The sequence below is a fragment of the Drosophila ananassae genome, chromosome 2L (assembly GCF_017639315.1).
Source record: "Drosophila ananassae strain 14024-0371.13 chromosome 2L, ASM1763931v2, whole genome shotgun sequence".
Lineage (NCBI taxonomy): Eukaryota > Metazoa > Arthropoda > Insecta > Diptera > Drosophilidae > Drosophila > Drosophila ananassae.
The window spans coordinates 14,068,935-14,093,260 of record NC_057927.1 but is presented as its reverse complement, the minus strand read 5'-3'; the positions used below and the strand labels follow the sequence as shown (position 1 = coordinate 14,093,260).

Sequence of the window (24,326 nt, the reverse complement as noted above, 5' to 3'; positions counted from 1 at the left end):
CGGCATCGTTAATCCCCTCCAGAAACCCATCTCCCCATCATAGAAACAGCCCAAGAACAATTCCTTTGTACTTTATTCGGTTAAAATCGACATATAGAACCTCTTTAATCTAAGCTTTCAAGCTTCTATCATTTTATATTAATACGATTAAACGATTATCGTTTATCGCTAATTTAACCAGTGAATTTGATGTTTTGCTTCACGCAGTAATCCTGGAGTTCCTTGTAGCTGTGATATGTGACAGCATAGGACGACAAACGGTGCCGGCAACCCATCCCGTCGCGATAAGGTTCGTTTTGGCATGACGTGTACCCCTGATGGAAGGTTTCGCTCATTTTCCGACCCTTGCAAATGGTGTACTCCCCTGTGTCAAAGATTTTGCGGCGCATACTGAAGCTTAGAAAGGGCTGTGATTCTTCCTCAGGGAAATCAAAGTCTTCGGTAACATCCGACGTAATGCTGTTTGATGGCACTATCTTCATTTGACTTTCCCCTTGCGCCTCCAGCCGGGCGCGCAAGGACTCCACGTCCAAGGGGTTCTGCTTCTTCGGAAAGGGAGTGCTCGTGTGGGAGCTCCTCATGAATCCATAGTCACGATCCGCAATCAGAGGCTGTCTCTCCTCCAAATTAGTCCTGTCGAAATGAGGACGGAAGATCTTCGGTTTGGTCCTCGTTCGCATTATGGATGGACCTGGCTGTTTAGCAGGTTTATGCATTTTAAACAATGTATCTCTGTTTTCACCCATTTTTATGTATCGTGTCGTGTTAGTTTATTTGTATCTTTTGTATATTTATGTTTACTTCCTTTCAATTAGAGTGTGGATCGATTTACATTCAAATCTTGGCCTTCTCGGTAGTAGTTTCTTTTTTATAACTTGTTCATAAAAGGCTTTACCAAAGATATTAAAAATGCTATTAAGTAATTTTATTTTTATAGGAACTTAATATTTAAATAATAATGTTTCTTCGTCACTTTTCTTATTGTTCTTTCAATTATGCATTGTAATATCAACAAAACCAAACAATTTGCATTAAAAAAAAATAAACAAATACTAAAATATACAAGTACCAAAGTATGAACCAACTTACTCTAATTACGTTGAAGTAAAGGCCAAAATGGGTCAAAAAAAGCTGACAATCTTGAAAACTATAAACAAATCGGGCTCCAGAAACTTTCTGCCACCCAGTTGATGGCGCCCGCAGTTAGAAACTTTTCCATTCAATTCACTTTATTTTCTTTTCGCCATTCGCGTTTGCATTTTGATGCGGAAACCTCTCCTGGTCCGCTCCTTGATCTCCCAGGACTTCACTACCTTGGCCCGTACCTTGGTGGCCTCGTTTCACAGTGAACTTTTCCCGGCAGTGGCAAGGAAAAAACCTAACAGACCGTCGACCAGAGAAGTCCTTACAGCTAATGGTGTTTATTGCATTTACTCCTGACTGCCGCTTTAAATCGGCGACACTGTGGGCGTAGATTTTTCTTTCCTTTCTTGTCCTGTTGCCACAGGCAGAACAAGGAACAAGAGCAACACCTGCAGCTACGCAAATATCCTGCAGGCGCCAGAGCAAACAACGCGCAAGGACACACTGCCGGCCAGACGGACAAAATGGTAGATTGGAGCATAGACCGCCCCCAAAGTGGTCGTGTGGATGAAAGTGCAAAGTAAATGCCCAACATAAAGTCTCTGAATGGGACGATTTGGGGTGGGCGGTGGTTGTGGGAGGTGGGTGGCACGCCCCCAGGTAACCACACAACTGCGGGTGCAGCGAGAAGCGCAATCCACCGCCTGGCCAAGCTGTTGTGGCGGAGATTTGGCTGCAGCAAGCAAAGTTTGATTAAATCACATGACAGGCACCCAGGAGAAAGGCAACCAGGGTATCCGACGCGACTCCTTGGGATAGAGCTTCAAGTGGCCTGGCACAAGTACACTGAGGAAATCTAAAGTTAAAGTTTTATATGACTATAATGTAAAAATTATAACATATTCTAATTAGTTCTAGTCAAAATTGAAATTGAAATTGAACTTCCATAATATTTATGTTTGCGTAATGTACCCAGAACTTTATTGAACAATTTAGATGAATGTGTTGCATTTTTCGAGTGCCGCTCCATCCAGCCATGAGCCGAAGGGCCAATCCGGGCAAGTAAATAAATTCATTAAACGTTTAGAACTTGCCAGGTGGGTCCAGAGTCTAGAGTCCAGAATCCAGAGTCCCAACCGGATGCCTTTTGTGCCGGATAAAATATTCAGTTACCCGAATCAAGTGGATTACCATTCATTCAGCGCGGGTTCCCTGGTGCCAGGTAGGTGCCCGCGGTCTTGGTGCTCTTACTTCGGAGTGGATTCGACGCTCGAAGCGCATTCGTAGCATACCTTATGTATATGGATTGTATGAATTGAAGGAATATCTAGGAATGCGATGTCCTCGACTTTTTAGCATTTTGCAACTACACAGATAAACGGAAATTTTGACGAGATATTGGCTTGTGGAGTATGTTTTTTGTGGGCGTGAACGGGATTCAGTACTTTCGGGAAGATCGGAATCGGATCGGTCCCATGGATCCGCTCACGACACAGCTCAGCGGGTGTTTCCAATCACTGTTAATTTGGCGGGGCCTGAAGCAGGAGATGAAGTAAATACAGTTGCTGGTTGTCAACAGAGAGGCTTAAAAACTAACGACATAAATTGAATGCATTTAAAGGGGGGTAGTATAAGGGGTGCTTGTGGGCGTTGATGGTAGTTATGGTGGTGTAGTATGGACCGTTACGTCGACAGAAACCGAGACGGATACGATGGACAAATACGACGGCCAAGATCCTATGATTACTCGGTGGTAGAGGTCTGGCTGACTACCAGTTCCCAGCGCTCCTTCTCCGGCTCCGAGGTAGTGCTCAGGGCCTCCGACCGTGGGGCACGGCACCTGTTGCACTTGGTCCTGTACCAGAAATTCAAGTTGAAACAGAATCCGCACGGCCAGTCATTCTTGTGCGGCCTCCAGCGGCGGCCTCCGTTCTCGCTTTCCGTTGATAATCCAGCACCTCCACTGGAGAGTCCTCCTGAGCCGCCATCACCTCCCATTCCGGCACCAAGGTCTCCACCGATTTCTACTCCGTTTGATGTGAACTCTGCCCCGGTGGAGACTGTGTGCTTGCTGGCTTGACATCGGTTGCAGCTGGAGCGCCACACAAAGTTGCTGTTGCGGCACGCGAGGCACACCCAGTTGTCACTGGCCGGCTTCCAGCGCTGCTGCCGCTGTCGTCGCTGCTGGTCGGCGGTGTTGAGCTCGCGCGGATAGCTGAACCGAACACTGCCCTTCCGGGTGGACAGGTAAGCGGGCAGAACCGTCAACTGCTGCCCCATGAACTTGCTTCCGTTCAGACAGGCAATAGCCGCCTGGGCAGAATAGGGACTCACGTAGGTAATGGTGGCTTCGCCCTTAGAGCGGCCGGTCAGTTTGTTCTTGTAGACGAAGATCTTCGGCTTACTGGTGGACTCGTCCATCTTGATCAGTCCCAGCTTGCCGAAGAACATGATAATGTCATTCTTGGTCACGTTAAGGCGCATGCCCAGCACAAACACCGTGTCCGGTTGGATGATGTACTGCTCTTGGCCGACATTCATAAAGGCACAAGGCCGCGGCATCGGCAGACGTGGCAGAAATTCGTCCGTCGTGCGCGGGTAAACCGAGGTGAACTGCTTCTCCTCATCCTGGCCCTCACCCATCTCTTCCATCTCTATCTGATCTTGCTCCGTCTGAGCGCCTCCGTCGAGGTTTGCTATGTCCCGATCTTCTATATCCCGCCCATAACCTCGCATCGAAATACCGGCCAGGGCCGCCGCCATAGTTGTCGCATCGTCATCCTCCTCCTCATCACTCTCTCCGATGATCCCGGTCCGTGGTCCTCCCATACCGTTCATCCCGGCCATTTTAAAGAGGCTCGCCTGGAACTCTGATTCGTTATTAGCCGCATCCGAGCAAGAGGACGAGGTACTGGTAGTCATGAACGACATGGGCGTCAAGGGTCCTCCGCTCCGCTGCTCTTCGCTGTCTTCGATTTCGCTGGCGGTTCCGGGACCGGAGACACTGCCAGTTCCCGTGACAGTGCCACTACAGAAACCATCATCGTCCTGGCCTAAAAGCAGCGACCCACTTGCATCACCCCCGCCATCCTCAAAGCGGAAAAGATCCCCGAACAGAGGACGAGACTGACCCAAAACGGGACTGCCCGTACTCACCGGCTGGGCGTTGAGGCCGCCGGGCATCATGGTGGGTGCGGTGCTGACCATATAATTTGCATGGTAGATCTGGTGCTGGTGTGGACTCTGCTGCGGTAACTGGAGCTGCTGTGGCTGCACCGTTCCAGTGTAATTCTGGGCATAAAACGGATTGGTATACACCACGCTGACTGCCGTGACGTCCATCGCAGATAAAAAAAATTGGTAAAACTCCTGTTTATGGGGCCTTTACTGCTGATCAAACACGAACCGATTCCTTCGGAATTATAAAAACTACTGAAATCTTTGATAACATCCAAGAGACTACGAATAAAAAAAGGAACTGAATGTGAGCTGTATCATTTTCTGGATATGTTAATCATGCGCCTACTTTGTTTTGTATATTTTTTATTTGCGGCTTCTACGAACGCTTTACTAAAATTGTTACATTTTTGGCTTGTGCTACTTAAAGTTTTGATGATACTTTTTGAAGCTTTGGTCCTGGCTTGGATGTTTCCCAACCATAGAAGCAGCTCCGCCAAACGCCACAGAACTAGATACAGACTCCTTTTCGACAGAAAGTACTGGTGTGTGGCGTAGTACTCCTTCTAGCCGCCAAAGTCCCAAGTACGAAACACTACCGGGCCATGGGAACCAGGAGCTCCCTTTCGCTTCCCATGACCCAAACAAAAACTAATCATTATTTGATATGAAATTGACAAAAAGTATTCAAATTCGCTGAAATACATTTTATTCTTCCAGGCAGAAATGTTGACTAGCCAGAAATGGCAACTGATTTCCATGGCATTTATACTAAATTTGTCACTAAATGGAATTGATTTTTAGCCACAGATTGGCGCAATAAATAAATGAAAAAAATTTAATCCATAAAACAAACATCAAATATTAACAAAAAGCAAAAATGAACGGATTTAATACTCCCTGTTGTCCATTGTATTTATTGGGATTTATCAATTTGAAAATGAATAGTAGGACTAAAACTTAAATTGCAATTCTTTCCACTTTTGTGGTTGAAATGACCTAATTTTCAAAACAATCGAGAACTATGCAAATTTGAACGATTTTCACCTCCATTTTGGCTGCAATTTTGCAACACTTTGATGACTTTGCACTTTTCTACGCCCTCAACGGAAAATTGATTCATAATTTTTCACAATTTTGCTTTAATAAGCAAGGTTTTGATTACATTTTCAGAAATCTATTTAGCGAGAAAGCCTGCGTTTCTTATACCTGGTTAAAGATTCTCCTGGAAAGGTCATTAAATCATTGTTTCATCATGGCAACCACTGGGTCAAAAGATTCTAATCAAGCTTCTCGGCACTCATCAAGCAAATTAGCCGCCAATTACCGCACTAATGACCGACCACATTAACCCCACAAAGGCCCACAAACTGACGGAGCCAAGAATAATGCGCCGTAGCCAGGACATGAACACTGCAGAAATATTTATTAATATACCGGACGTTGTCCCAGGGTCGGGTACGACTCCAAAGATAAACGGAACCGCCCCGATTGTCGCCACGCCATTTTCACCCGCCATTCGCTTTTATGACCGCCTCTTTACGAGCCACGCCCGTTGACCTTATCGCCAGTGTCCCGGGTCTCATGTCCGTTGTCCGTTGACTGTTGCGTTCCTTATCCTGGACGGAAGCCCGGCTTCATTAGGGTCCCTCGTCGGAGTGTCAATTTCTTTTGCAGGACAGCGTCTGCTCATTAGGTCAGCGTCTGCTCGGCTTTATTTTCCGCTAACTTCGGGCTATAAGTTTTACTTTAAACCGACGTTAACTTTCGCATCCCGCCTCGGTCAAAATAGAAGGGAAAAATGCAGCTGCAGGGTTTTGGGCCAAGGAAACCGCCAACATGAAATTAAAAATCAACTGTCTTGAAGGGAAAACAACAAGGCAACTGCAAAAATAGAAACTGTTGCAAGGACTGGAGGGGAAAAAGTTCTCCCGCCGCGTCATGGAACTTTTGCGAGCTCATAAAAATTGAGACAGCGAAAATTGTCTCGCAGGATAATTGCACAAAAGTTTCGACTTTGAAGCTCGCGAGTAATTGAAAAGACAAAAGCACAGCAGTGGAATTGGCCCGGAATGGCTGCCTTAGTTGGATACTGAGTTTTGGATTGTATGGAGTGTGGGACTAGCATCCTGGCAGATGCATCCTGGGTTGATTCATCAGCATCTCTCAATGCACACATTGCAGCTTTTATGTGTTCTTTCGTCCTGGTTTGAAGCGGAGAAACAGCTAATGAATTGGATGTCTGCCAAGGCAAATACGCAGCAATCTACCTGAGCAAACTGCCACGAATCGGCATTGGAATCCGAATCGGAAGATGGATATTGAGTATCCGGCACCACCCCTTTTTGCACACCACTCAGACGAAAGTTCAATTAATAGAGTGGCACGAGCTGCGAACAAAATCAATATTCATAAAGTGTAATCACTGTTTAATTGAGATAAATTGCGTACAGTCATCACTAGTCGCAGTCTGGCAGGATTAACGGCTGTGTTCTCAACTCTAAACTTTAAGGTAACTCTAAACTTTCAGCGCTAAGGTAACTCTAAAAAGCTGAAACGTCACTTGCAACTATACTGTAGCCCTGGAAGTAAAAAAAGAGTTGTTTTGCAATTTTTATCTCAGCAAAAAAGCGAAAAACTTGAGAATGAATTCGGATAATCATAATTTTATACCTCCAAAAGCTCCACACCCATCAGATTTTGTCGCAAAGCGTCCAAGGGTAAGTATTTCTTGACTCAAACACGAGAAAAAACTCCAAAATATCCTTCAGGGACGTCCGCCACTTTCCACCTCTAAAAAGGCAATAAGGAGTGATTCGGATTTTCTTTTTCGAACTCCCGAAGCTGGAAGCCAATCTGATAATTCTAATGGTCAAGTTATAAAGAGACCAAGGGTAAGTATTTCCTAACTCAAAGAACAGAAAATCTGCAACATATGAAATCCTCTAGGGACGTCCACCACTCAACAACTCTAAAAAGGCAATAAAGACTGATTCGGATAATTCCATGTATCGAACTCCTGAAGCGCGGCAATGGGATAATTCGAATTTCAGAACACCAATACCAACTGATCGAGAAAGGGTAAGCACTTCATAACTCAAACAGCAGAAACTTCAATATATGAAATTCTCTAGGAACGTTCCCAACTTTCCACCTCTGAAAAGGATACTTTCATATTTCGAACCCCCGATGCTCGTCAAACTTTAAGCCCAACACATCAAGTGGCGAAGCGACCAAGGGTAACTATTTCTTAACTCAAAAACTTGAAATAACTGCAAATATCCTTCAGGGACGTCCCCCACTTTCCTCCTATAAAAAGCCAATAACAAGTGATTCGGATTATATTTTTAAAACCCCTGTAGCTAAAAGCCAATCGGATAATTTCCACACTCCAAAGCGACAATGGGTAAGTACTACTTAACTCAAACACCAGAAGTAACACCATCAATTTTAAAACCCTAAGGAAAGCCCACGACCTTACGACTCAAACAGGGGATTGAACAGTGATTCGGGTAATTACTATGTTGGTACCCCAACCACACCGCATTCAATTTACCAGTTAGCTAAGCGGCCTAAGGTAACCCATTTTAATTCAAAAATCAAAACAACAACTAAGAAAAATAAAATCCTTTAGGGTTATCCGGCGTTGTCTGACTCCGAAAAGCAAAGAACGTATGATTCGGATAATTTCTTTTTTCGAGCCCCCAGTGCACAAAGTCCATCTTGTCATGTGGCCAAAAGACCAAGGGTGAGCAATTTTTAACATAAATTGTAGAAAATATATTAAAATAGAAGATCCTTTAGGGACGCCCTGCCCTAACCGACTCCATCAAGGCCATGCGGACCTATAATGCCAGCGGAGAGCGGCGCCGGGTAATATAATGGCACATATACATATGTACTTTTAATTTCAAATTAAAAATGATCTTTTCAGGGACGACCCATGAAGCCAAACAATCTGAGAATCCTACAATCTATGAGTAGTAAGTTATCAAAAAAATTGTTATTATGTATTTGACCAGTTTATTGTTCTCGACCTTGAAACCTCAGAGGGAAACTTCGACTTTCTGGGGCCCGTGACTCAAAATAATGGATTTAAAAGAGGACTCACAATTAAGGAGATCATTTGTGCATTCAATAGAGGTGAGGATTTGCTATTTCTGGTCAAGTTCAAGAGATGTACGGAGTTGGAAGTCGTAAGCAATGAAGAGCTAAAAAACAAGGCACCAAATGTCCTTATAAAGTATTACGAAGAACATGTGGACATGGATCCGGACACCGACTCGGATACCTTGACCGAGTAATCCCATATGTGTACGAGTACACTTCTTTTTTTTTGTGAGTCTTATGCAACTGCCACAGAAACACGCATGCCACTGGAACACACAACCCGTGCCCGCCGAGAAGAAGACGAGCAATAAAATGTTTACGTGTCTAAATTTTAATATTGTATACGGAGGAGGGTGTTTGTATTTCACATCCACATGCCACATTCATTCATTCCCCTGCATTTGTTTGCCAGTCCCTGTTTATTTGACTTGCTACTTATTTATTACGCAGCATAATGAAATTTCACGTAATCCTCATTAAAGCCGGAACAAAGGCGGCACCACGACGTGGTTCGTGTGGGATGTGGAATGTTGTGCGAGTTATTTCGAGTTGGTCCGGGCCAAACAACTTGAGGATTCATAGCTCTGGCCCAGACAATGTACATTGAGGTGGTTCTGGTTAGAGAATTTTTTTAACCAGCCTCTTAAAAACTGGACTCACATTAATACATGCATTAATACATGCAGTACACAACATTTACCCTTAAAGGATCTCGCTACAATTTAAGCAAATATGCTTCAAAATTATTTGTAAAAGCTTATTACTCAATTACTTTTTGTTTGTTTGAAAATTATAATAAACAAATTTTTTTTTCGATTTTTTAGATTAAGTTAATATAAGAAGGTGATGTGATACGAACAATAAAACCAATTCTAGTCCTAATATCTCATAAAATAAGGACCACTCTAGAGTTCATCTTGTCCCTGTCTACATTCAAATCTCAGTCATGACTCAATTTCAGGCAAAAGTACATCGGAATCATTCGGATATGGGAAGATGGGGGAATGGAAATCTGGAGACCGGGGAGCTCGCCAGCACAGATTATCGACTTTTGAAGGGAGCCAGTCCACAGACACAAAAGGGAGCCAGTCAGCCATAAGACTCTATCGCCCACACGTCCAATACAAATAAATCAGACGAAGCATGTAAATCTAAATTGTATCGCATTTGGCCTCACCTAGTGCTACTTTATTGGCAAAAATGGTAGAGGACCTTTGTGTGCTGGAGCACTTCTCGGCACCTGAGAGTGCCAGCTATCGATTCAACTGGCTGCCAAGTTGATGTGCCAATGATTTTCGGCTGCTCTGGCTCTGGCTCTGGCTCTTGCTCCTTTCTGCGAGCGCCAGTCCTGGTCCTAGTCCTGCAAATCCAGCTGTCTGTTACTTTCAGCCATTCACCCTTTTTGCGGCTTCCATTGTGCTGACAGCGCAATTATCGGGCGAGTATATTGAGTGCTGAAATTTCAGGAAACTCCCAAAGCTGCAACCCATTTAAAGGCCACGTTCTATAGTATAACCAACTATCAATTACATGCGCAGCATTATCGCGTAAACTTCGCCACCAGTTGAACGAACTTTTTAGGCATTTCTGCGAAAACCTGGTGACCGGTGTCCAAATATTCGACCGTGGTATTGGGGAAGTATTTCTTCATTATTTCGATGTTTGAGCTGGTCACGAATTTTGACTGAGAACCTCCTATGAGAAGCACCTCGCCCGTGTATGGCTTGAGGCCCTTCAATGTGTCCTCGTAGTGGGTGACCAAATCCGTCCAAGAGTTCAGCACCGCCTTGGCATTCAGCGACCATGCGAAACTGTTCTCACTTGGTTTGCGCAAATTTTGAAGAATCGTCATAATATCCTTATAATCCTTTAGGTTGTGTTTCACTTTTTTTAGAACAAAGAGACGACCCTGGTTGAGCGTCAGATGACCTGGAATTGTGGGGGCGATCTGTGTCATCATCTCGAACCTCTCCCTGCTGAAATACCAGTCATCCGGCACCGGACCTGGCGTGACGTCCACCACAATCAGCCGTTCGACGAGGAAAGGTTGCACCAAAGCCAGGGTCATCATTGCCCGACCACCCATGCCGTGGCCCAGAGCGACCATCCGAGTCAGCCCCATGCGACGCAACAGGGTTAGGATATCGGACGCCATGTTAAGGGCCGTGTGACCATTCGTTTGGGGGCTTGCTCCGTGGTTCCGGGCATTCACCGAGATTACCCGACGGGGTCCCTTGCTGCACAGGTGACGCGCGACCCGCCGCCAGGAGCTCAGCGACTGGGCCAGGCCGTGCATCACCACGATGGGCGGGGACAGCTGCTGGTTGTGCGGCAATCGGTAGCTGACGTACTGCAGCCGTACGCCCTCCTCCATCTTCTGGCCGTGATGCCGGTCTTCCGACGGCCGGACTGAGTAGAGTCGATATTGACGCATGATTACGAAAAATTTCGAAACATCGCTTCTTGTTGTTGAACAGTCTTTTTTTTCTTTTAAACATTTAAGGGTAAGAAAACATGGCTTTATAAACTTCAGTGCAAGAGGTCTATTGCAACTGACATGCTTTCCCCTAAATAGTTTGAGTTTCATGAAATCTCTGTAACGTATTTCATTTGAACACAATTTGGTATGATGTGTTAGTTTTACACAAATAAATGAATGAAAAATGAAAACTTCAAGTCAAAGGTAGCGAGATTAGTCGCTTACCTAAGCATATTGCGTATACGTCCTGTGGGATCTCCATTTCTGCGTGTTGTCTTGGGAACAGGAGCTACAACAGGACCACGACCAGGACCATTGTGTAATATCTAGGGGGTGTAATCCACTGGGGCTAATGCCTCGTTTAACGCTTTGGAGTTAAGCGCTTTTATGTCGCTTCCAGTTGTGGCTTCGCGTACAAATCCCCAAATTGCGTAATAAATAAAATGCATTTGTGTGGAAAATTAGGAAATGGCATGGCTCCTGCCTTGTGCCAGGACTAAGAAGTAAGAAGCATGAAGGGCAAAAAAAATTCAAATTTTCACATTTTCATAATGCAAACATTGCCATCACAGAGAGCATAAATCCTGGCGAGTGCTCAGACGCAGACACAAACAAATCGCCTTGGACATTTCTTGTAACTCCAAGTCCCTTTCGCAAACTGGAATCGGTGGCTCACCAAGGAGTTTGTTTGTCCTGGGAAACGAATGATGGAGGCAGCAAAGACGATGCCTAATGGTTGAAAATGAAATGAATGCAAATTTTACAACTATTTTTATCCAGGACTGCTTTGAACTCGATCTCTTGACTGGATTTAGCCATCAAAGTGGGAAGTCTGTCTCCGCTTGACAGTATCCGAGGCACTTCATATCCAATTTCAAGCTATTGACACAATGAAGAACTCTCCAGTTACACTCCTCCGTAGAAGGAAAGCATAAAACGAACTAAATAAATAAACCAGGAGCCTCATTTGCTGCCATAAAAAGGAACTTTCGAATGCAAACCGAAAAGTTCGGAGCCTGTTAGACTTGCCCCTTATGTTTCCAATCAGTCCCATTGAAAAGTTTAGCGACATACGGCCGCGCCAGGATATCCATCATCCTTCGCTCCCTACACACCCACCTCCCCACCGAGGAATGACAACTTCAAATGCCCATCAAAGGCTTACCTCGGCCTGTCAGCGCATTCCTTTCTAAGCCTCGGACGCTGTCCTGTTGCCACGCGGCTAAATTGTTGCCAATCTGGAGGGAACTTCATTCTTGCCACGGGGCTAGGAGGCCAGACCTTTTGGGTGTTGCGGGAGCCAAAAGCCGGTAGAATTATCCGCGCAAAAGCACTGCTATCCCATTCCGCCGGAGAGCTGAATATGGAGAAGATTTCTCTGAAAGCTTGGCTTATAAACAAAAACAAATGCATGCAACAGTTAGCAGAGGTATTTAATATTCATAAAAAAACTTTTACATTTTTTTATATTTTTATATCATTAATTAAATAATTAATTTCATTACAATTTTAAATTTTATTTGAAATACTGAGTTAACATCATGTGGGAACACTTCTTTGATGTGTCACTTCGAACCGTTCCTATTCAACTGGTTTGCGTCTTTGATATTTCTGAATAGCATAAACACCAACCATATATAACAGCTTGCATTCTCGAAAGGTTCTCTAAATTACTATTATGTTTTTAAAACAAAAATATAAAATATTTTAATTAGTATTAACTTAAAACTTTTCTTCGAACTAACTTATTATTCAAAGTTAATAGATTATACAGAAATACTAATATATTTCGGATAAATACTACTCTTTTTAGAAAATAAATTAAAACTATTCGGGATGTATTCATTCATTGTATTTATGCTCTAATAATAATAGTATTTCTAACCTTGGTAAGGAACTCATTATATTAGAATATCCTTTAAATTCTGACCGGAATCGTTTATTGGAACGCCTCAAATACGCCAAGCAACCCTCCAGCAAGGACGACCAATCAGAATCTGGCAAACTGTTGCCAATTCAAAATGGCTCCTGTGCAGATGCTGCCACCGGGAAGGGGAGGAAAATCCAATAAGCAAAATTGGAAACCATTCCGAGCTGACTTTTGAGGTCCGGAGGACAATCAGAACTTATTGCAACTCAGTCTTCCAAACAGAACAGACCCAAGGTCTTCCAATTGCAGTAGATATTTTTAACCGAAATGCAGCATCCACATCCAAGTGACCAGCCAACCTACATGCCAGAGGTTCCCTTCCAGCCATTATGGGGCCAGGAGGCACCACCCCCGCCGCCAATAGTGCCCTATCAGGAGCTCATTGCTGGCTTTCCCTGCACCGATTTGTGTAAGTATCCAATAAGTGAAAAATCTTGGAAATACTTTTCTATACCGAGTCCTTATCAACTTGCAGCTATCTGGCAGCGGTCCCAGGTAACGCCACTTGTGCCCCAGCGTCCGACCGCCAATGGCAGATCCAACGGCACCTCTAGCTCCGCTAAGAAGACTCGACGTCGGGTGGCTTCGATGGCCCAGAGGAGAGCCGCCAATATCCGGGAGAGAAGGCGGATGTTCAACCTGAACGAGGCCTTCGACAAGTTGCGACGGAAGGTGCCCACCTTTGCCTATGAAAAGCGACTTTCCCGCATCGAGACCCTGCGTCTGGCCATCACCTACATTGGCTTCATGGCGGAGCTTCTAAGTGGGACTCCTTCGAACTCTCACAAATCCCGCCCAGATGTCTATGGAAGCATGAACGGGCACCACCAGGCAGCTCCACCGCCAATCCATCCGCACCACCTTCACCCGGCGGCGTATCAGCGGGACTTTGCCTCGCCCTATAATCATAGCCTAACCTAGTTCTAAATTAAAAATATTCCTAAATAGTGAAAAAGTTATTAATTATAATATGTCAAGTGTGTTTCCTTTTATAAAAATAATTTTAGGTAGTGTTTAAAGTTTTAAATGTGAAAAGAGACTTCATGTTCTTGATTAAGTGGCAAGAAGTTGTAAATTTCGTTAAGAGAAAGCTTGTCGGGCTATTAAGAAAAAAATACAATAATTTGAATAATATCACCAATCTAAAATATACATATTATCCATATAAAAAACCTAAATATTCTTAAAGTCTTAATTTATTACAAAGTGCGAAAAACGAAAAGTGTTTTAGTTATCTTTCGATATTTTGATATCATGAAGTTACCTTTTTAAACATATAACATATTTTAAAGAATATACTTCTATAAATGTAAAACTTTAATCTGAAACTACTAGTAATCCTTTCTATAAACTGCCCTTGATGCGGTGACTTTTAAGTCTAAAATACACCAAAATACACCTGATAATCCCCTTATATATGGGCAGGATCAACCCGCACTTGTTTTGAAACATCCCAGTACGAACCAAAGCAAACCATGTCATGATTTGCGTGCGAATCCCAGCAGCTGCTGGAGAGGAATACCCTCGATGAAGTCACATTGCATAAGGATCGGGAAGGTTTCCTAAACGAAACCGAAAACTATTATACAAAATTTGACAAGGCAAACAAAGCGTGAAATTATTATTAATAAATTGGTGCGCCCGGAGGGTAGAGCCGCAAAAAAAGGGCCAGCAATTGGAAGGCAATTGTAGCAACCCCTAACCGAGGACAACCCAGGAACAAGTGTAACACTTCAGGGACAGCCTAGCCCGAGGGGTATCCTGGCTAAATACCAAGGAATTTTTGTGTGCAACGCCCATTGCAGACAGATTAGCGCCCCTCAACCGGGGCAACAAATTAATTCGGCAAGGATATTGCAAGGACATTATGCCGGAAGTCAGAAATCCAACTGATACCTGAGGGTTGACTTTGTTTGCGGCCCTTGTTGCTATTGTTTTGGTAGCTTGGTGTACAATATGTTTTGATGAATTTGTGACACTTCATGCCGCATTAGAGGGCATGCCGCACTGGGGTTGCATACCGCATCCCTTCGTTTATGAAGTGGACTCACGTGTCGGCGATTAGCTCATCAGTAAAGTCTTTTCTAATCAGCTATCTTTGAATATGAAATCTAACTATGGTTGCATCCGCCACCTGTGGTGTGAGAACGATTCCTTAAATATTTTAATAGAAATAATAAGTTTTACTCATAGCTGACAATACCAAAAATAAAATCCATCCCCCTTCGAAATTGTATGTCAAATCGGTATGACAAATTAATTGAATTTCGTTACAATTTCCAGATTTTTTGGCCATTTTTCGACACTTTTTCGGGACACAATTAGGGCAAAATCCAATATATATTAGGTCATGATAGATGGGATTTATCCGAAAAAATAACAGATGTTTTCAGAAGCTACTTAGCCACATTTTTCGCGGGGGTCGAACTCTCCCGAATAAGAGTTCATTGTTCGCCTCTATTTTCGGCGATTAAATTCTGTTTTCTGTGTGACTTATCTAAGATAACTTGAAAGTCAAAAATCATGTTCGCCAGACTTCATAAATTTCAATTACCTAACCTACATTGCCTATCTAGCGCACTTATCGATTCGTGTTTATGAAAAGTACTTGGGCTTTTGCTTGTTTCCCCACTAGTTTAGTTCCCAATCGGTCATAGAGAAGCATGTCGACTCCAATATTGCTGACACAACGCTCCCAAGACGTCTCCGTGCCCAGCTGGGTGGATTCCAAGGATCTGGAAGATGTGCTGAAGAAGGAGATACCTGATTTTCGAAAGATAGAGTCTTCGCAATACAAATGGGAGCAGCAGCTATCACAGCCGGCACTTCGAGTTCAACTTACTGTTCAATGTGCAGGTAAGAGATAATAATCACTGTGGACGGAAGTCCACGAGGTGACGACCTGCATGCCTAGGCGTGCGCGAGGAAACTCTATATATAGCCGAAGAATTAAAAATTTTCTGTAGGCAACCGATCTAAATGAATGATATACCAATCGAAAGGTATTGTTTCAATTAGATAATTTTTGTCGAAACATATTCCAAAAGTTATTTGGTTTGGGAGAAATTAGGGTGAAAGTAAAAAAAAATTTTATCACTAAAGTGGGGCTGGTGGACACATTTTAGTCCCCAGATAGAATATTTATTATATATTCGCATTCTAGAGCTAAATACGCGTCGATTGGTACCTCAATCGACCCGATCCGACATTTCATTCAGAAGTTATTCAAAAAATTCGATTTTTTCTTCTTCTTCAAAATGAAGCCAGTTTGCGTCGGTTTGTCGGTTTGTCTGTTTGCACTATTTTTATCTTAAAAATCCTGAAAAAAATTGGAAAATGTTTGTTACTATCATATGAGCAACTATTGTTCTACAACTTTTTGAAATACCTTTAGCTTACGTCAAAAAATTAAAAAAACTTTGTTAATGAAAAAATTCATAACTTTATAATTAAGAAAGATATTAAAAAAAGCTTTACACCGTTGAAATGGTTTTTTAAATATCAATTTCACTTTCTTTGAGACCAAACGTCTATATAGTAAAAAAACAAAAATACACTGAAAATAAACTTTTTTTTTTAGAAAAAAAATTATTTTTCAAAATTGACTCGACTGATCCTTTTTTTTTATTGCACGTGTAGATAGCTTTTGAGACGACGCAACTTTCGATATATCGCTTATATCTGGCAAAATCCGTTAACTCAAGATATAGTCCTGTAAGTGCAGCTACCCATTTTGTCCAGCCTCTTGTGAAGCTTGCATTTACTTATACTTGTGTGTGTATTTGATTGGCAACTTTGCTTTTTGGAGTCTGCTTATATTTGGTCAATACCCTAAAAAATATGGAGTATGTATATCTTTTCAGATTTTAGTTTATTTATTAAAAAATAAAATCCAAATAAAAAAGGGCTTGAAAAGCAAAACGTAAACATTGACTCAACTTGGACTCGAACCCAGGCCCCTTTGTGTTAGGAACCACGACGCTCTCCACTCGACTAACCTAGAACTGTGTTGCATGATGGCAACTTTTGTTGTAATTCTGCTTTGTGTTTCAGTGTCTCATGTCTTAATGAGAAGACTCAGAAGATTGGTACTTCAACCGACCCGGTCCGACATTTCTTTCAGAAGTTATTCAAGAAATTCGATTTTTACAGTTTTTTCAAAATGAAGCCAGTGGGTCTGTTTGTCTATATTTTTATACCCTTGCAGAGGGTATTATAATTTTGGTCAAAAGTGTGCAACGCAGTGAAGGAGACATCTCCGACCCTATAAAGTATATATATTCTTGATCAGGATCACCTCCTGAGTCGATATGAGCATGTCCGTCTGTCCGTCTGTCCGTCTGTCCGTCTGTCTGTCTGTCTGTCTGTCTGTCTGTCTGTCTGTTTCTACGCAAACTAGTCTCTCAGTTTTAAAGCTATCGAGTTGAAACTTTGCACACATCCTTCTTTCCTTTGCAGGCAGTCGGAATCCTTATCCTTTCCTTATATATGTCGGAACGGCCGGGATCGGTCGACTATATCCTATAGCTGCCATATAGCTGATTGATCGGAAATGCCATAACTTTGGGGTTTTTTAAGATAGAGGGTTGGCACTTTCCACACATGTTATATTTGACCAACATTGAACATATTGAATTATTTTGCCCAAAGAGTAATCTGTACCAAGTCCCATCTTTCTTACTTAAAAAACACCAAAGTTTGCCAATTCCGATCGTTGTATGACAGCTAAAGGATATAGTCGGCCGATCCTTATGAAATTTTGCACATAAGATATGTTGGTCAAACATAACATGTGTGGAAAGTCCCAACCCTCTATCTTAAAAAACAACGAAGTTATGGCATTTCCGATCAATCAGTTATATGACAGCTATAGGATATAGACGGCCGATCCCGGCCGTTCCGACTTATGTACTGCCTGCAAAGGAAAGAAGGATGTGTGCAAAGTTTCAACTCGATAGCTTTAAAACTGAGAGACTAGTTTGCGTAGAAACAGACAGACAGACGGACAGACGGACATGCTCATATCGACTCAGGAGGTGATCCTGATCAAGAATATATATACTTTATAGGGTCGGAGATGTCTCCTTCACTGCGTTGCACACTTTTGACCAAAATTATAATACCCTCTGCAAGGGTATAATAAACAAGAAAGGAAAGCTAACTTCGGGCGGAGCCGAAGTTTATATACCCTTGCAGTTCAGTCGCAGTCCGATAGGTGGCGCCACGCATCTATATTATTAGATATACAGCGGATCGTATATAGTCGGCCGATCCTTATGAAATTTGGCATATCGAATTATTTTGACCAAAGAAGCATACATTGAAAATCCCATCCTTCTAACTTGAAAAACAACCAAGTTATGCCATTTCCGATCAATCAGTTATATGGCAGCTATAGGATATAGTCGACCGATCTTTATGAAATTTGGCAGATCGTATAAGTTGGACCAAATAAAAATCCATAGAAAGTCCCAACCTTCTAACTTGAAAAACAACGAAGTTATGCCATTTCCGATCAATCAGTTATATGGCAGCTATAGGATATAGTCGACCGATCCCGGCCGTTCCGACTTATGTACTACCTGCAAAGGAAAGAAGGGTGTGTGCAAAGTTTCAACTCGATAGCTTTAAAACTGAGAGACTAGTTTGCGTAGAAACAGACAGACAGACGGACAGACAGACAGACAGACAGACGGACAGACGGACAGACGCACATGCTTATATCGACTCAGGAGGTGATCCTGATCAAGAATATATATACTTTATAGGGTCGGAGATGTCTCCTTCACTGCGTTGCACACTTTTGACCAAAATTATAATACCCTCTGCAAGGGTATAAAAAGAGCTTAAAACAAGAAAGGAAAGCTAACTTCGGGCGGAGCCGAAGTTGATATACCCTTGCAGTTCAGTCGCAGTCCGCTAGGTGGCGCCACGCATCTTATATTATTAGATATATAGAAGATCGTATATAGTCGGCCGATCCTAATGAAATTTGGCAAATCAGATTATTTTGTCCAAAATAGAATCTGTACCAAGTCCCATCTTTCTAACTTAAAAAACACCAAAGTTATGCCAATTCCGAACGTTGTATGACAGCTATAGGATATAGTCGGCCGATCCTTATGAAATTTTGTACACAAGATATTTTGGTCAAATATAACATGTGTGGAAAGTCCCAACCCTCTAACTTAAAAAACACTAAAGTTATGGCATTTCCGATCAATCAGTTATATGGCAGCTATAGGATATAGTCGACCGATCCCGGCCGTTCCGACTTATATACTGCCTGCAAAGGAAAGAAGGGTGTGTGCAAAGTTTCAACTCGATAGCTTCAAAACTGAGAGACTAGTTTGCGTAGAAACGGACAGACGGACAGACGGACAGACGGACAGACGGACAGACGGACAGACGGACATGCTCATATCGACTCAGGAGGTGATCCTGATCAAGAATATATATACTTTATAGGGTCGGAGATGTCTCCTTCACTGCGTTGCACACTTTTGACCAAAATTATAATACCCTCTGCAAGGGTATAAAAAGTAAAACATAAGCATTTTGCCTCAACTAGGATTAGAACTCAGGCCCTACCGTGTTAGAAACAACAACGCTCTCCACTCGGCTAATCTCGAACTTCGTTGCTTGATGGCAAATTTTGATGTGTTAATAAGAAGAATGCAAAATTTTATGAGTAGAAAGCTTTATATGCATATGCCCCCACTGAGCATATAATGCATATAAATTTACTTAAATTACGTGTTTCGGTCAAATCATGGATTAAAAGCTAAAAAAAAAACCAGGCAAACCAACTCCGCCAATACTTTTCTAATATTTATTATTTTATATCGCACACCCAAAATAAATTGTTACATTCAACAATTGGTTTAACTAGAAAAACTGGAAAAACGAAATTTCCAGTTTTTTTTTAATTTTTTATCTTTGCGCATTTATTTTAGATATAATACATGTTTATTATATGATTGATCGGATATGCCATAACTTGGTTTTTTTTTATAAGTTAGAAGGATGGAACTTAGTACAGATTGCATTTTGGACAATCTTATCCGATTTGCAAAATTTTATTAGGATAGGATGGGACTATCTATGGTTTCCGTTTTGGGCAATATAATCCTATGTTTCATAAGAATCGGCCAACTATATCCTATACCTGCCATATAACTGAAAGATCGGAAATGGCACAACCATTCTATTTTTAAAGATGCTTGGGACTGTTTACAATATTTTTATTAGAAATTTTGTTGATGGTGAAATTCTCATAAGGATCGGACAACTCTATAGGATCCGATATATATAATAATAATATAAGCGTCTGCTTAACTGCAAGGGTATATCAAATTCGGCTCCGCTTGAAGTTAGCTTTCCTTTCTAGTTTTTTTTTTATAATTTATTATATAGTGGAAATCTCATAAGGATAGGCCTCTCATCTGTTAATTTGTTAAAACAATTTGGTTTCCCACAACTATGAAACAATTTTGGATTTTAAATACATTTTTGAGCAAATTTTTAATTAAAATTTTTAAACTAACCAAATTCCAAAACCTTTGTAAATTAAAAATACGTATAACTTCAGAGCCACTGAAGCTATCGAAAAATTCTTTACGTCTTTGGAAAGGTTTTTAATTATTCCACCTTCTTGAATGTCAAAATCTATAGAGTTAAGAAAAAAAGAGTTTTGATGTTTATCCTTACAATTAAAGTATTGCTAACTATGTGAATCGCCTGTCCAGAGGTTACTTCCATATACATATATTCTATATATAATGCGTTCTGTTTTAAATAATTGAAGATCAATATATACAAAAAAACAACTGATATCATATAAAAAAACCTCTTGACGAGGTAAAGTACCGGTGACGAACCTGCATGCGAAACCCAAAATATCTGATATCAATTTTAGTGACGAAAATATGCTATATAGGTGTACAAAATTGCATATAAAAAATATTCTTGTTCGGCACGTGCAAGAAAAACAAAAAAAAATCAGTCACGTGCCGAACAAGAATATTTTTTATATGCAATTTTGTACACCTATATAGCATATTTTCGTCACTAAAATTGATATCAGATATTTTGGGTTTCGCATGCAGGTTCGTCACCGGTACTTTACCTCGTCAAGAGGTTTTTTTATATGATATTATTATTGTCCGATCCTTAAAAAAACTCGAAAATCCTCAGCAAACAAGAGACGCCAAGTGAATTACCTGATCAAATCGAAGGAGACTATAGCCAGTGGCTTGAAGCTGCCCATCAAAGGGGACTTCTCCGTGGAGCTCTTCATGTACGAAGCAGTCCTGCCTGCTCTGGAAGACTTATACAAAAATGTGGAGAAGACTATCCTCTTCAGTCCTGCCTCTTTCAAGTCCAAGCAGAAATCTGAGTGCCTGTATTTGGACTATATTCTAGCCAAGGGCTACTCCCTGGCCACAACCCCCAAGGGTCTGTCCCCAACTGCCATGGAGACGGTACTTTCCAAACTGGCGGCTTATCATGCGGGAACCGCTTGCTATATAGAGCGTAATCGGGGCAAGATTAGGGAGCTTCCAAAGCTTGGAGCCCCATTGGAATTTGGGGGCGGGGCCGGCGAATTGAAGAGCTTGTTCCAAATGAAATTTCATGAAAGCCTCCGATCGAATGACATCAGGGAATACGAAGATAAGGTGGTAAGTAAACTTGGATTTGTTTACACCAGATAGTCTTCTATTGATTTCTTAACTCCTGATAGAAAGCATTTCAAAAATATTTGAAAGCCCATTTAGGCTCATTTGATACGAAGTCCTCATTCAATGTCATCCTCAATGGATCCTGTTGGCCGAATAACTTGGTCTATCAATCCGATGCCTTTGGCAACGTTAAGGATCCCCTCTTCATTGACTTTCAAGCTGCCAAGTATGGACCTGCTGTCTACGATCTTTTTAGCTTGCTCCTCACTGCTCCAGCTGAAAAATCCACAAGATTCGATGGCTATCTGAACTACTACCATGATCAGTTGTTGGCCAACCTGAAGCTGTTACAGTTCCAGGGAAAGAAGCCTAGTCTCACTGATTTGCAGCTGGATCTACTGAAATACGGTCATTGGGGTAGGTCTCTGAAATATTTAACTGGAATTTATAATATAGTAAAGATTAAACAGGTTTTGAGGTAGCCACGGAAGTACTACCCATTGTTCTGGCGGAGTTGGAGACCAGCGATGTTGAGGATCTGTTCAGGAACCCAGTATTTGGACACCAAATAAGAGAAATCTTACCATGGCTAGAGAATCGTGGTTATTTTGAAGAAGATTAGGAGGCTATTGTCATGTAAAATCTTCAAAAAATTAACGTTTATTGAATAAAATTTAAAATATTCACAGCAAAATGTTTTTTGAAATGTTTTTGTTTGAAATGAACTTTTTTATAAATAGGGGATTTACAAAATAGGTAGTTTCATAGTCTCCCCACCTGCCCGAATAATTAGAAAAGCTTTGGTCGAGTCTAGGCTCCAGAAAACGATTTTTCGGAATGAGCACAGCATTTTAGAAGCTAGCGTAGAATCTTTAAAGAGATAAATAACCCACTTTTTGCCAGTCATCGATTACTTGCAGTCCGTAATAATTAACTAACACAAAGCAATACAAACTTGATTAGCAAGTTTGGAGATTCAAAATCCGCTACTTGATTTAAACTTATTTGTGGGGTTGGGCTGGAAATCTTGGCTAGACAATTTAGAATTAGAATTTTGCACTATAGCCTCGTTCAGTGATCTCGTCAAACAGGTCCACCCTATACACGAGACTTGGAGTCATTTAGTTTGCCATCGAAATTGAGCAAAAAGCTCATTTTGGCTTTTTGAAAAGCTCAGATAGTTGACCTACCGGCTTCTATATAAAGCAGCCCCTCTCCAAGTTGCGCCAAATAATCTAAACGGCTCTCGAAATGGTTCAGGAAAATCAAAGCAGCCCCAATGAGTTGGTGGATCAGAATTTGTTCAGACAGTTCTTGGATCGGGACTTCCCAGAGCTGAAGAACATCAAGGATTTCAAGCTGGAGTCTGTGGGCGGAAAGGGGGAGAATTACACCACCTGCCTGTTAAGAGCCAAATTCGAACTAGAACTTAACGGTGAGTATTGGAAATTACAAAAGATTGTTAAGAACATGTTGCAAGATAAGCTTTCCCACTCTAACCTGTTGAAAAATATCTAAAGGTGCTATACAATGCATTCTTACATAATTTTGTATATTATTAATACTATGTATGTTTTTTAATAATTAAATTTTATTATTTTATAGATGGATCCCACCGGAGCGCTGCGTACATGGCCAAAACATTGCCCCTTACCAGACGGGAACAGGTTTCCTCCTGGAACGTATTCGACAAAGAACACACCACCTACAGAGACTACGTTTCGGATTTCGAGAAAATGTATAAGAACGCTGGAAAGGATGTAACCTTTGCGCCAAAATACTACCCAACAAACAACAAATTGGAGGAAGAACTATTGATATTGGAGGACTTGGGACAGCGAGGATTCCGCAACGCGAACCGTCTGGCTGGATTGGACTTGGTCCATACGAAGGCCACTCTAGAGAAGTTGGCCCAATTCCATGCAGCTTCTGCTGTGAGGTTCGAACTTAAAGGCGCTTATCCCGCTGCTTTTGATCGAAATATCTGCAGTAATACAGACGACTTTAAGGAGTTTCGAGAGATCCAATCAAAGTCTTTCGTCGAGGCGCTGCCTCTCTATAAGTCTTCGCATTTAAAGAGTGATGTGGTAAGTTTTTTCCAAGTAAAATTTGTGAGCCCTTATAATATAACCTTCTCATTTTCAAAGGAATCATATGCCAGTCAGGCGGAGGACATGTTCCAGGCCTATGCCCCCCGAATTGAAGGAGAGTTCTCAGTTTTGAATCATGGGGATGCGTGGTGCAATAACTTTATGTTCCAGTACGACGAGGCGGGTCATCTGAAGGAAACCTACTTTGTGGACCTGCAAATGTGTCGCTATAGCTCACCTGCCCAGGACCTGCTCTACTTCATATTGTCCTCTACCGATATAGAATTCAAGATTGCCAAGTTCGACTACTTGGTGAAGTTTTATCATGAAAAGCTCACGGAGAATCTGCAGCTTCTGAAGTATCCCAAGCAACTGCCTTCCCTGCGAAGCCTTCACCAGTCGATCTTTAACCATGCAGATTGGAGTAAGTAGCCGCTGGATTAAATATCTATCAGATACCTACTACTATTAACCTTTTCTTATAGTTTTCCCAATAGTTTCTATCTTACTTCCCATTGTCCTGCTGGAGGGTAGTGACGATTCCAATATGGACACGATGATGGACAACGAGGGAGCCGGAGACAAGTTCAGGAACAATATGTTCAAAAATTCCCGCATCATAAGACATCAGAAGGAGATTCTACCGTGGGTCTTCAATCGCGGAACATTTGAAGTCCGCCGATAGTTTATATTATATTATATTTAAACAAACTGTAGAGATAATGCTGTGCCAAATATACGAAACCCATAGACAATACCCATTATCAACGGAATAG

General features: G+C 41.9%; 7 protein-coding genes and 1 long non-coding RNA gene across 9 annotated transcripts; 4 read left to right on the top strand and 4 right to left on the bottom strand.

The window, feature by feature from the left end:
* Positions 1-173: 173 nt before the first annotated feature.
* On the bottom strand, positions 174-680 carry LOC6501169. The gene has a single exon (XM_001954649.1). The coding sequence runs from the start codon at positions 678-680 to the stop codon at positions 174-176; it is 507 nt and encodes a 168-aa protein (XP_001954685.1).
* A 1,355-nt stretch (positions 681-2,035) lies between these two features.
* Positions 2,036-4,596, bottom strand: LOC6501167 (RNA-binding protein FUS). Its single transcript, XM_001954648.4, has one exon. It carries the CDS (start codon positions 4,423-4,425, stop codon positions 2,827-2,829), a length of 1,599 nt encoding a protein of 532 aa, XP_001954684.2. The 5' UTR covers positions 4,426-4,596; the 3' UTR covers positions 2,036-2,826.
* Positions 4,597-6,824: 2,228 nt separating this feature from the next.
* LOC26514859 (heterochromatin protein 1) lies at positions 6,825-9,252 on the top strand. 2 transcript variants are annotated; one of them, XM_032456204.2, is made up of 10 exons: positions 6,826-6,980; positions 7,032-7,154; positions 7,210-7,341; positions 7,395-7,499; positions 7,550-7,666; positions 7,724-7,837; positions 7,895-8,008; positions 8,065-8,133; positions 8,195-8,243; positions 8,311-9,252. In XM_032456204.2, the coding sequence occupies exons 1-10, from the start codon at positions 6,906-6,908 to the stop codon at positions 8,562-8,564; spliced, it is 1,152 nt and encodes a 383-aa protein (XP_032312095.1). In that variant the 5' UTR covers positions 6,826-6,905; the 3' UTR covers positions 8,565-9,252. The 2 variants fall into 2 exon arrangements, with proteins under 2 accessions (XP_044570018.1, XP_032312095.1); XM_044714083.1 differs by lacking the exons at positions 7,210-7,341; positions 7,395-7,499 and having other exon boundaries at positions 6,825-6,980.
* A 264-nt stretch (positions 9,253-9,516) lies between these two features.
* Positions 9,517-11,032, bottom strand: LOC6501166 (protein ABHD11). Its single transcript, XM_001954646.4, has one exon. The coding sequence runs from the start codon at positions 10,955-10,957 to the stop codon at positions 9,911-9,913; it is 1,047 nt and encodes a 348-aa protein (XP_001954682.2). The 5' UTR covers positions 10,958-11,032; the 3' UTR covers positions 9,517-9,910.
* Positions 11,033-12,263: 1,231 nt separating this feature from the next.
* LOC123256991 lies at positions 12,264-21,131 on the bottom strand. Its single transcript, XR_006506876.1, has 2 exons — positions 21,002-21,131; positions 12,264-12,522 (listed from the first exon to the last, which is right to left on the bottom strand). It is a non-coding gene; the product is annotated as an uncharacterized LOC123256991 (long non-coding RNA).
* LOC6499416 (protein Fer3) lies at positions 12,538-14,133 on the top strand. Its single transcript, XM_001954645.3, has 2 exons — positions 12,538-13,188; positions 13,255-14,133. The coding sequence occupies exons 1-2, from the start codon at positions 13,047-13,049 to the stop codon at positions 13,698-13,700; spliced, it is 588 nt and encodes a 195-aa protein (XP_001954681.1). The 5' UTR covers positions 12,538-13,046; the 3' UTR covers positions 13,701-14,133.
* On the top strand, positions 15,128-22,142 carry LOC6499417. Its single transcript, XM_001954644.4, has 4 exons — positions 15,128-15,635; positions 20,976-21,460; positions 21,523-21,877; positions 21,931-22,142. The coding sequence occupies exons 1-4, from the start codon at positions 15,443-15,445 to the stop codon at positions 22,080-22,082; spliced, it is 1,185 nt and encodes a 394-aa protein (XP_001954680.1). The 5' UTR covers positions 15,128-15,442; the 3' UTR covers positions 22,083-22,142.
* Positions 22,143-22,681: 539 nt separating this feature from the next.
* Positions 22,682-24,307, top strand: LOC6499418. The gene is made up of 4 exons (XM_001954643.4): positions 22,682-22,895; positions 23,066-23,547; positions 23,608-23,974; positions 24,036-24,307. The coding sequence occupies exons 1-4, from the start codon at positions 22,712-22,714 to the stop codon at positions 24,233-24,235; spliced, it is 1,233 nt and encodes a 410-aa protein (XP_001954679.1). The 5' UTR covers positions 22,682-22,711; the 3' UTR covers positions 24,236-24,307.
* The last annotated feature ends 19 nt before the right edge of the window (positions 24,308-24,326 follow it).